Source organism: Erinaceus europaeus, chromosome 13 (assembly GCF_950295315.1).
Source record: "Erinaceus europaeus chromosome 13, mEriEur2.1, whole genome shotgun sequence".
Lineage (NCBI taxonomy): Eukaryota > Metazoa > Chordata > Mammalia > Eulipotyphla > Erinaceidae > Erinaceus > Erinaceus europaeus.
Genome location: NC_080174.1, coordinates 91688371 through 91700763, shown reverse-complemented (window position 1 = coordinate 91700763; position 12393 = coordinate 91688371). Strand labels below are relative to the sequence as shown.

Sequence of the window (12393 nt, the reverse complement as noted above, 5' to 3'; positions counted from 1 at the left end):
CCCTTCCTTTCCTTTCCCTTCCCTTCCCTTCCCTTCCCTTCCCTTCCCTTCCCTCTTTTTTTTTTTTTAAAGAGATTATTACTTTATTTTTTTAACCAGAGCACTGTTCAACTCTGGCTTATGGTGGTGCGGGGGATTGAACCTGGGACTTTGGAGCCTCAGGCATGAGAGTCTGTTTGCAGAACCATTATACTACTCTTCCCTTCTCTATCCTGCCCTGCCCTTCCCTCCCCTCCCCTTCCTTCCCCTCCTCTCCCTTTTCCTTCCCTTTATTTCCCTTTCCTTTGGTTCCCTTCCCTTCCCTTCCTTTCCCTTCCCTCCCCTCCCCTCCCCTTTCCTATTCTTTATTCTCTTTTCTCTCTTCCTTCCTTTCTTTTTTCTTTTTATTATTTTTTAAATCATATTTATTTATTTATCTGGATAGAGACAGCCATAAATCGAGAGGGATGGGGAAGCTAGAGAGGGAGACAGACAGATACCTGCAGCCCTGCTTCACCACTTGCAAACTTTTCCCCCTGCAGGTGGGGACCGGGGACTTGAACTCAGATCCTTGTGCACTATAACATGTGCGCTCAACCAGGTGCTCCACCACCCAGCCCCCTTTCTTTTTTTTCTTATCTTGGCCTTGCTCAGCTCTGCTGATGTTGGTGCTGGGAGTTGAACCAGAGCTTTAGTCTTTTACTAAGAACCACTATGCTATCTTCCCCTCCCCACACCCACTCCCTTCCCCTGGTCTTTCTTTTGTTCACTGTTTATAAATGGGGAGAGGCCAAGGGGCCCCACCTCAGGTCCATGTAGGCATTTGGTCCCCAGCTGCAGGAGCAGGAAGTCTTGAGGCTCCAGGCTGCTCAGCCCTCTATTCAGAGAGAGGTGACCAGCGGCATTGCTGGCTGGAATGCCTCCTCCCTATGCTGTGCTCTCTGAGCCTGTCCCATTGAGTGGGAGGGAGGAGGGAGGGAGCTGCCTGCCGGCAGGGTGACAATGCCAGACTTACCAGCTAAGTCTTGCCTGGCTACCTTTGTCCTCCGGCTCACTTTCAGGAACCCAGAGTCACCCACTAGCACTTGTTCTGGCCCCTGCCTCCTCTGGCCTCTCACCCAGGCTGTTCCGGGGTCCTCTCACCCTTCCTGGTGGCACTGTTGAATGAAGTCCTCTTTTTAAAAAATATTTATTTATTTATTTAGTCCCCCTTTTTTGTGTTGCCCTTGTTTTTTATTGTTGTAGTTATTATTATTGTTGTTATTGATGTCGTCATTGTTGGATAGGATAGAGAGAGGAGGGGAAGACAGAGAGGGGGAGAGAAAGACAGACACCTGCAGACCTGCTTCACCGCCTGTGAAGTGACTCCCCTGCAGGTGGGGAGCCGGGGGCTCCAACCAGAAACCTTACTCTGGTCCTTGTGCTTTGCACCTCGTGCGCTTAACCCACTATGCTACCGCCCGACCCCCGAGCGAAGTCCTCTTGAGGTAGCCCTCGAAAATAAAAAGCTAGAGCAGGTGTAACAGCTCACCTGGGTGGCTCCCTGCTTCACCGTGTGCGTGCCCCAGGTTGCGCCCCAGGTTGCCGCCTGGCCCCTGCCACAGTGAAGGCAGCTCCAGTGCTGTGGTGTCTCTGCCTCTGCTGCCATCCAGAGGGAAAGAGGAAAAGGAGAGAACAGCTCCGCACGCTGCGCAGTGCCCAATGGAACAGACTCAGGAAAGGCTGAGGTGCTGCCTCCATTTCCAGGGGCTCCTCCTTGCCCCCGGCTGTGTATGGGGCCGGCTGAGTGTGCTCTCTGTGGCTCCCACCCCACCTTGCTTTCACCTTTGTCCTCAGTTTCCATCCCTCTCTCCCTCCTTCCCTTCCTCTCTCCATTCCTTCCTTCCTTCCTTCCTTTTCCTCTTTTTTTTGTTAAAAGACTTTTTATTTATTTATTTATTTATTCCATTTTGTTGCCTTTGTTGCTTTTACTGTTGTAGTTATTGTTGTTGTTGTTATTGCTGTCGTCATTGTTGGATAGGACAGAAAGAAATGGAGAGAGGAGGGGAAGACAGAGATGGGGAAAGAAAGATAGACACCTGCAGACCTGCTTCACCACTTGTGAAGTGACTCCCCTGCAGGTGGAGAGCTGGTGGCTCGAACCCAGATCTTTTACACCAGTCCTTGTGCTTTGTGCCACGTGCACTTAACCTGCTGTGCTACCGCCGACTCCCTCCCTTCACCTCCTAACTGCACGTGAGAAGCTGGAGGAGGGATGGAGGCAGTGGGTAGGGAGCTGCTGAAATTCAGGGGCATCTGCGTCCAGATGGGAAGCCGGTCTAGGGGACGAGTGCTCAGCCTGCCCCGGTGACCCTGTCTGGAGGGTTCTCTGGACCTGTCAGCTCTTCCCAGTGGCCCGTGACTGGGTCCCAGGAGGGAGGAGGTAGGACTGTGGGTCGTGATGGGACAGCTGCATCCCGTGGAGTGAGGGTGGACCCTGGGGTTTTCCTTGTGCACAGCCCCTCGTCAGTCTGCCCCCAGCCAGGCCCTGGAGCGGCTCCGTCTCTGGGAATCACAGGCAGTGACTACCCTTAGCACCTCCCTGGCCTCGAGTGAGGTGTCCACTCTGACACCTGTCTCACAGATCCGGTGTTAGATTCTTCCTTTCTCCCTACTTCAAAACTCATCCATTCTGCTTCTCTCATTTATCCATCCGTCTGTCTGTCTCTCATGCACCCATACATTCAAACAGCACCCATTCTCCCACCCAACCTTCTGTTATCTATCCTCCACCCACCTGCTCATCTGTCATCCATCCATCCACTATCTTTCTGTTATTCCTTTACCATCCACCCATCCATCCATCCATCCGTCCGTCCGTCCATCCATCCATCCATCCATCCATCCATCCATCCATCCATCCACTGATTCATCCATCATCTCTCTCTATCCTCCCCCTCCCCAACACATACCAGCTTTCCTACCTCTCCACCAGTGGTTTCTGTTCTCACCTGGAGTCTGTGTATTTGGAGAGACTAGGTCTGCTGAACACGCTGAGGGAGTCAGGCCCTTCTACTATATGTCTTCATGCTGCAGTCAGGAGGGAGGGGCTCAGTGGTAGAGTGCAGTCCTGAATTCCATCCATGGCACTGCATATGCTGAAATGATGGTCTGGTTCTCTCTCTCTCTCTCTCTCTCTCTCCCTCTCTCCTTTTTGTCACCAGGGTTATCACTGGGTCTCAGTGCATGCACTAGGAATCCACTGCTTCTGTCGGCCATTTTCTCCCTTTTTATTTTAACTTTCTTTCTTCTTCCTCTTTATTTTTGACAGGACAGAGAGAAATTGAGAGGAAAAAAGAGATAGAGATGGAGAGAGCACAATAACACCTGCAGACCTGCTTCACCTCTCAGAAACCATCCTCCCTGCAGGTGGGGGGGCCAGGGGCTCGAACCCTGGTCCTTGCACATGGTGATGTGTGCTCTTAACTGGGTGTGCCACCATTCACCCCCCTCCCCGTTCTCTCTCTGTCTTTTTTTCCCTCTCTCATTAATACATTAATCTGTTTCCCAGATGCTGCTCATTCATTCTGAGGCCCTCGTGCCCTCTCCCCTCTTTCCCAGTGACCCAACTCCAGGGCTGTGAGAGGGGTCCAGGCTTTGCTCTGGAGAGCACCACCCTGGAGGGGGTGACCTTTTGTCCTGCTCTGCTGAGGGGCTTTCTGTTCCTCATTGTTTTGGCATGACCAGATTGTGGGGGGTTTCACTTGGCACAGAATGGATAAACAGGCACCTAGATTGCTCAAGGGAGGGCTGACCCTCTGCTAGTAGCCAGCTACTTGCTTGGCGGGTGGAGGGCAGGAGGAAGTGAGTGGTGGAGAAATCAGCAGAATTCAGACAGGAAAGGACCCCGGAACCAGGAGCCTATTCCTGGTCACTGGTCAGCTGGCCTGGTGCCATGGGGGCCAGCTGCCTGTGCTGGCTGAGGCGCCCTGGGTACAGACTTGGCCTTTCCCATCAGGCCCGGGGTGCAGGCCCTACCTAGAGGTTCAGGCTGCTCTCCCCTGAGGATGAATCCTCACCTTAAGTGAGAGACTCCCTAGTTACCTCCAGGGTACCTGTGGGAAGGCAGCAAGAAGCGTGCAGAGCTCAGCACTTTCCGGGTCACCATGATGGGTAGCAGCTGCAGAGAGCGGAGTACAGATCCTCTTGCTGGGACCACAACCTGTGCTCACTGAGAGACCACTGAGAGCTGGGACCACAGCCTGTGCTCACTCTGGGGACACGGCCTCTGCTCTCTCTGGGGACATAGCCTCTGCTCACTCTGGGGACATGGCCTCTGGTCACTCTGGGGACATGGCCTGTGCTCACTCTGGGGACATGGCCTTTGCTCTCTCTGGGGACATAGCCTCTGCTCACTCTGGGGACATGGCCTCTGGTCACTCTGGGTACACAGCCTGTGCTCACTCTGGGGACATGGCCTGTGCTCACTCTGGGAACATGGCCTCTGCTCGCTCTGGGGACATGGCCTGTGCTCACTCTGGGGACACAGCCTCTGCTCACTCTGGGGACATGGCCTGTGCTCGCTCTGGGGACATGGCCTGTGCTCACTCTGGGGACTTGGCCTGTGCTCATTCTGGGTACATGGCCTTTGCTCACTCTGGGGACTCGGCCTGTACTCACTATGGGGACTCGGCCTATGCTCACTCTGGGGACATGGCCTGTGCTCACTCTGGGGACATGGTCTGTGCTCACTCTGGGGACACGGCCTGTGCTCACTCTGGGGACATGGCCTGTGCTCACTCTGGGGACATGGCCTGTGCTCACTCTGTGGACATGGCCTGTGCTCACTCTGGGGACTCAGCCTGTGCTCACTCTGGGGACACAGCCTGTGCTCACTCTGGGGACATGGTCTGTGCTCACTCTGGGGACATGGCCTGTGCTCACTCTGGGGACTCAGCCTGTGCTCACTCTGGGGACGCGACCTGTGCTCACTCTGGGGACACAGCCTGTGCTCACTCTGGGTACATGGCCTGTGCTCACTCTGGGTACATGGCCTGTGCTCACTCTGTGTACATGGCCTGTGCTCACTCTGTGGACATGTCCTGTGCTCACTCTGGGGACATGGCCTGTGCTCACTCTGGGGACTCGGCCTGTGCTCACTCTGTGGACATGTCCTGTGCTCACTCTAGGTACATGCCCTGTGCTCACTCTGGGGACTCAGCCTGTGCTCATTCTGGAGATGCCTATAGAAACAGCTTGGGTTGAGCTTTCTGGGAGGACAGTGGGGGATAGGCAGCAGACCTCCACCAAGGCCAGCTCATCAGTTGTATCACTGTGTGGTGATAGGAGCTGCAGAAGGGACATTTGTCTGGTTAGTTGTCATCGGGGGTCTGCTTTGTGTGTGACCCTCCCAGCCTTATCATCTTGCTCCACCCATGACAACAGTTTACTGGTAGTGTCCCCAATACAACACTTGTATCATAGGGAGAAGTTTGCTTTTTCTTTTTTCCTTTAATTTTTATTGTGTTTAATTATTTATTGGATATAGACAGTCAGAAATCAAGAGGGAAGGGGGTAATAGGGAGACAGACACAGAGATACCTGCAGCCCTGCTTCACCACTTGTAAAGCTTTCTCCCTACAAGTGGGGGAGCTGGAGCTTGAACCTGGGCTCTTGTGTACTGTAATGTGTGTGCTTAACCAGGTGCACCACCATCTAGCCCATTACCCTGTAAACACTCAAGAAATGCTGGCTCCGGTCATCACTGCCATCCCTTAACAGGCCACTAAGGACCCCACTCTGTGCCAGCCTGAGGCTGAGACTGGGGCTCCAGAGATGCTGAGCCCATCTTTCTGCGTTCTCCTTTGTAGAGCTGTTTCATGTAGACTACGCAGGGTGGGAGGATACCTATCCCCCCCATTTCAGTAAGATGATTGTTAGAATGCTTATCCAGCATTCAGAGAGAGCCCCATTGGTGTACTGCACCAAAGCAAAAGATTCTGGGGTGGGGGGAGGGTTCAGGTCCTGGAACATGATGGTGGAGGAGGACTTAGGTGGGTGCTTAGAGTGTGATGTGGAAAACTGAGAAATGTTACACATGGGCCAGCGACTGTATGTTACTATTGACTATAACTATTAATCCCCCAATAAAGAAAAGAGAAAAGAAAAAAAACAGTGAGGAGGAACCACACATCAGCCGGAACAGTGAGGGAGGGCTTCCCAGAGGAAGCGGCATTCGGCTGGAAGAAGGAAGGGCCACTTCTTAGCTGCAGAAGGGAGAGAGGGCACTGTCCTGAGCTCAGGCCCACATCCTCCCTCTGTCCAGCTTGACTTAGTACCTCCATTTGTAAACATGAATGACAGAGAGGGAGAGGAGGAAGAGGGAAAGAAGACAAGGATTTTTCCTTCTTCTACCATCCCCCCTCCAAAAATAAATTAATAAAGGTAAAGTCCCAGCAGGGACAGAAGTCAGTGTTTGCAGGACACAGAGTGCAGAGTAGGATCTGGGCATCAGGGGTGGCAGATGCATGAGTACTGAGCTCATCTCTCTCTCTCTCTCTTTCCCTCTTCTTTCCAGGCAATTGCCCCCTACGCCCCAGAGTCCGGAAGCTCATGCCGGCAGAATGACTACTACAACGAGAAGGCCCAAATGTGCTGCAGCATGTGTCCGCCTGGTGAGGGTCCCAGATCTTGGGTTAGCTGTGACTCAAGGGCATAGCAGCCCAGAGAGATGTGCATGTGTTATGGGCCGGGAGGGGACTGGGTGGTGGCACACAGGGTAGAGCAGACACACGACCATGCACAAAGACCTGGGTTCAAGCCCTTGTTCCCCACCATTAGCGGAGAAGCTTCATGAGCAATGAAGCAGTGCTGCAGGTATATCTCCCTCCTTCCCTATCACCCCTTCTCTCAATTTCTCTGTCTCTATCTAGAGAGAGGTGGGGGACTTCCAGGAGTGGTGGATTTCTAGTGTAGGCGTTGAGTCCCAGCGATGACCCTAGCAGCAAAATAATGAAAGCGGGGGGGGATGGGCAGAGTCCTAGTTGGCCAGTGTCTCTGCCCTCCTCCTGCCCCAGTGTCTCTGCCCTCCTCCTGCCCCAGTGTCTCTGTGCCAGGCACAATGCCTGGCACATAGTGGGTGCTCAGGAAAGACTGACTTAGTGACTCTTGACCCATTTCTCGGGTACCAGACCCTAGTTGCAGGAGCTAAGGGAGCCACACCCAGAAGTAGTGAAATTGCCTATGTGTGAGGCTCCAACTACACACACACCACACACACACACACACACACACACACACACACACACACACACACACACCAGCGAGCTTCCGAACTCTGAGGTTCTGAGAACCACAGAGGAGCCCAAAGTCGGGGCAGAATTTCAGACTCCTGACGGTCACTTTGTCAGGCCAACATGTGGAGGTGTACTGCACGGCGACCTCGGATACAGTGTGCGTCCCCTGTGAGAGCGGCACCTACACACAAGTCTGGACTTGGCTGCTCAAGTGCTTGAGCTGTAGATCCCGTTGCAAAGCTGGTGAGTCTATGGGGGGTTTCCCCACGGGGGGGGGGGGGGTGCTCCCCACCCCTCTCATGACACCCCTGGCTCTTTGGCTAAACACTGGCTGAGACTGTCCCCAGGCTGTGCCCCAGGGCCTGACAGACTGCTTATCAAAGACATTAATCCTTGCTTGCTCTCCTGAGTTCCTCTTACGTAGCCCCAGGGGGCTTTGCGCCCAGCATGGCCCATTTTCTAGCTGCTGAAGGCAGGTGGTGCAGTCTGCAGCCAGGGAGCTCTGGGACCAGGCTTTCCCTGTTTCATTTGATCGGCATGAGGGGGTGGAGGGGAATGAGAACTGGAGGGTCCTTCTGGCACAGGTGATGCTGGGGATCAGACTCGGGACCTCAGGATTTTAAACCCCACGCTGTCGCCGCTGTGTGACCTCCCAGGTTGCGCTTAATATTTATTCATTTATCTGTTTATCTTTTTCTTTCTATTGTTATCAACAGGAGAGAGATAAACTGAGAGAGGATAAGAGATAGAGACAGAGAGACACCTGCAGACCTGCTTCACCGCTCATGAAGCATCCTCTGCAGGTGGGGACCGGGGGCTTGAGCCTAGGTCCTTGCGCATAGTGATATGTGCGATTTACTAGGTGCACCACTGTCCTGCCTCCTAGCTATCTAGCTAGCTGTGTGTCTGTCTGTCTATCACCAGAGCACTGCTCAGCTCTGGTTTATTGTGGCGCCAGGGATTGAACCTGGGACTTTGGAGCCTCAGGCAGGAAAGTTACATAAACCATTGTGCTATCTCCCTGCCCACCCACCCCCACGCCCACGATTCTTTCTCCCCATGCTGGGGGTGTGGAGGACCCACCTGCACCCCAGGGACCTGAGCTCTGTGTAGGTGCTGGGTTGGCAGAGAGGGTAGGAATGATCGTGGGCTGCCCTCTCTCCCCTCCAGACCAGGTGGAGACTCAAGCCTGCCTCCCCGACCGGGACCGTATCTGCACCTGTCAGCCCGGCTGGTTCTGCACGCTGCCCAGGCGTGAGAGCTGCAGCCAGTGCTCACTGCTGAGAAAGTGCCCCCCTGGCTTCGGGGTGGCCAAGCCAGGTATGAAGCCCCTACTGTCAGACCTCAAGGCCCCTGAGATGCTTCTTCATCCATGTCCGTCATGAGTGTCCGTCAGCCTAGAAACATTATCATGGCACCCAGGAGCCCACCACCCAGTCAGGCAGCACCCCTGGCTAGGCACCTACTGTATCGGAGCCCTGGGCACCCAGAGGGTTAGACTCCAGCCACCTGGGAACACTGCCATGATGACTAGTCCTGATCAGGCACCTGTGGAGTACTAACGCTCAGTAGCCAGAAGGTCAGAAGGAGCCCTAAGGGGCTGGAAAGTCAGTAGGTGCTGTGGGAACCAAGTGACTCTGGAGACTAGGAAGTCATCAGAGGGCTGGGGAAGACAGCATGATGTTTATAGAAAAAGCCTTTCCTGGGAGTTGGGCAGTAGCGCAGTGGGTTAAAGTGCAGGTGGTGTAAAGCCCAAGGACCTGCATAAGGATCCCGGTTCAAGCCCCTGACTCCCCACCTGCAGGGGCAGGGGAGTCGATTAACAATCGGTGAAGCAGGACTGCAGGTGTCTTTCTCTCTCCCTCTTTGTCTTCCCCTCCTCTCTCCATTTCTCTCTGTCCTATCCAACAACGACAACATCAATAATAACTACAACAATAAAAAAAAACAAGGGCAACAAAAGGGAATAAATAAATATTTTATAAAAAAAAAAAAGAAAGAAAGAAAGAAAGAAAGAAAGAAAGAAAGAAAGAAAGAAAGAAAGAAAAAGCCTTTCCTGCCTGAGGCACCAGATTCCCAGGTTCAATCCCCAGCACCACTGTAAGCCAGAGTTGAACCGTGCTCTGGAAAAAAAATAAAAGTCACAAGAATTGGCTAAAAGGACAAACTTCCCAAGCGTGTGTGAGTGCGCGCGCGCGCTGTGAGGGCCAAAGGAGGAGACAGAGGCCCACAGACCCCTGGGACTTCTCTTGGGGCCACCTGTTCCTAGCTGAGTTAGTGTCTGCTCCCCACTTCCCCCACAGGAACAGCTTCATCGAATGTGCAATGTGCCCCCTGTGCCCCGGGGACATTCTCTGACACTGCTTCGTCCACAGCCATCTGCAGACCTCACCGGAAGTGAGTAGCTGAGTCCCTTGCTTGTGGGGATGTGGGGAGGGGCTGTCCCTTGGTGCTGATAGACTCTGCAGCTCTGAAGGGCCAGGACACTCCTGTCTTTCTTCACCCTGCCCCTCACCAGGGGGGATGGGTCATTGTTAAGCCCTGTTCAGTGTCAGGGCTGCTTTCTCTCCCTCTCTATCTGGTTTTAATGATCTGTTTTTGTTTATTGGATAGAGACATCCAGAAATTGAGAGGGGAGGGGGTAATACCGAGGAAGAGAGACAGACACCTGCAGCCCTGCTTCACCACTTACAAAGCTTGCTCCACCTGCAGGTGGGGGCTCAAACCTGGGTCCTTGCACATTGTGGTATGTGCGCTCAGCCAGGTGCACCACCACCTGGCACCTCAGGGCTGCTTTGTCTTCAGGTGGGTGGGTCCCCACACAGCTAGAGTGGAAAGACGAAGGGACATTCTGAGAAGGTGGGCACACATAATCACCACCACACCCCTGCATCCTCACTGTGGGGACCCCTCAGGCTGCCCTGGCTCCTGACCGAGCCTGAGCCTTTCTGCCTCCAGTGTCCACTGACCAAACCTACCCCCACACCCAGATGTCACTTGGTGGCCCTCCCTGGCAATGCAAGTAGGGATGCTGTCTGCCGGACGGAGTTCTCTCCCACCATCACGAAGGTGGTCTCGGGCCCTTCTCTCAAGCCCCAGCCAGAGTCCTCAAGACCCCAATACCCAGAGCCCACGAGACCCCAGATCCTAGTGCCAACTGCTGAGCCCAGTTTGGCTCCAAACATTTCACTCCTGCTTCCAACGGACTCAAATATCTCTGTGGAAGAAGTCAGCACTGACACCTTGTCCCTTCCGATTGGTGAGTCACAGAGGGTTGGGTCACCTGCCCCAGCTCCCCTTTGGGCAACCCGGCACCTCTCATTGAGAGCTGGCCATGCCCTGTGCCCTGTCCTGAGATGTAAGTGGGTTGAGACATGGTTCCTCCTAAGACCTCCTGCTGTCACTGGGAACCCTGGGGTGGGGAGAGGTGGCCTTGGCAGTCAGTCTGAAAGTGGAAATGGCTTCCTGGTTGCAGTTTCTTTTAGATAGATAGATAGATAGATAGATAGATAGATAGATAGATAGATAGATAGATAGATAGGAAATGAAATATACATATTTATTATTGGATAGAGACAGAGAGAAATTGAGAGCGGAGGGGGAGACAGAGCGGGAGAAAGACACAGATACCTGCAGCCCTGCTTCACCACTCATGAAGCTTTCCCCTTGTGGGTGGGGACCAGGGACTTGAACCTGGGTCCTTGTGCATTGTGATGTGTGCACTTAACCAGGTGCACCACCAACTGGCCCGCCTCATTGCAGTTTCCAATAAGCTCAAGATGGTGAGGCTGGCCAGGTTATACCTTCTAGACTTGGGCCAGAGGGCTGATGTGAATCCTAGCTGGGGCTGGGGACACATGCATTTTGGGGGTGGGCGGCTTTGTCTCTGAATCTGAGCACCTCTGAACTAAGCTTGCCCCTGGTTCATGCCAGCCCTCCCTGTTGGTTCTCAACTGCCCTGCTCAGCCCCTGCTACACTAGGCTTTTTGCCTTCTGCAGGCACTTGGAGTTTCTCTTTCTCTTCCAGGACTGATTGTGGGTTTGACAGCCCTTAGTCTGGTGGTAATTGCAGTGGCGAAATGTATCATCATGACCCAGAGGAAAAGTAAGATCCCATTCTATTACAGGGTACCCTGGGTGCAGCCTCGTGGGCCAGACAGAGCTGGACACACAGCCACAAGCTCTGGGAACTGAAAGCTGGGGGCTGAAGGCACTCCCTGTAGCTTATCTACCACAGGGCCGGGAGCCTTCGGGGTAGCCCTTGGCAATAATTCAGGAGTTGTGTCTGGGAATGCAGGGGGACCTGACCCCCACCTGAGCCTTCTGGAATGGGGTCGGAGGTGGGTAAGGCTTCTGCAGGTGGACTGTATGCAGGAAAGAGAGGGCAGGCTCGGTGGAGGGCACAGGCAGAACTGGGGTGGGACTGGAGAATGGTTAGGGGTATCGGGAATGGCACAGTTCCAGGTTGGTGATGGTGGTGGTGATGGTGATGGTGTGTGTTGGTGGTGGCGGTGATGCAGAGTTGATGGTGGTGGTGATGGTGTGTGTGTATGTGGGGGGGGGGGGTTTTCTATGTATCTCACCTGGCAGTTACTTCTCCCCTCTGGTTGGGCCTACTCTGCCTGAATCCCTCCGGGGGGCCTGGACAGCCCTTCCTTGTCCTGTGACAGAAAAACCCTGAGGACATGACCTTGCTGATTCTCCCTTCTCCTCTCTCCAGAGAAACCCTTCTGCCTTCCTGGAGAAGTCAAGGTGGTAAGTAGCTTGTGACCTCTTCTTCCTCCTCCCTGTGGGTCTGCCCCCAGGAAGCAATGACTTCCCAGGTGATCTCTCTGCTGTCAAGCATCATGAGAGCTGAGGAGTGGCCAGCCAAGGTCTGTCCCCACAGCTAGGCAGCCCCCCCATAGCCCCCAGTTAATAAAGAGCTGTGATGTGGCATGCCACTTGGGGGGGAAAGTTGGTACAGAGGGCCGGGTGGTTGAGCGCTCACATTACAGAGCACAAGGACATAGGTTCAAGCCTCTGGTCCCCACCTGCAGGAGGAAGGAAGCTTCACAAGTGGTGAAGCAGGGGTGTAGGTGTCTCTCTGTCTTTCTATCTCCCCCTCCCCTTCCTCTCAATTTATCTCTGTCTCTATCCA

The 12393-nt window shown here is 53.9% G+C and overlaps 1 protein-coding gene across 1 annotated transcript in view; it reads left to right on the top strand.

Moving 5' to 3' along the window:
- The window catches only part of TNFRSF1B (TNF receptor superfamily member 1B), a 44531-nt gene that overhangs the window by 18636 nt on the left and 13502 nt on the right, over window positions 1-12393 (top strand). The window contains exons 2-8 of the mRNA XM_007532995.3: window positions 6536-6632; window positions 7368-7496; window positions 8424-8573; window positions 9557-9650; window positions 10244-10512; window positions 11281-11358; window positions 11974-12008. Coding sequence (XP_007533057.1) covers window positions 6536-6632; window positions 7368-7496; window positions 8424-8573; window positions 9557-9650; window positions 10244-10512; window positions 11281-11358; window positions 11974-12008 — 852 coding nt within the window. The remainder of the gene's footprint in view (window positions 1-6535; window positions 6633-7367; window positions 7497-8423; window positions 8574-9556; window positions 9651-10243; window positions 10513-11280; window positions 11359-11973; window positions 12009-12393) is intronic.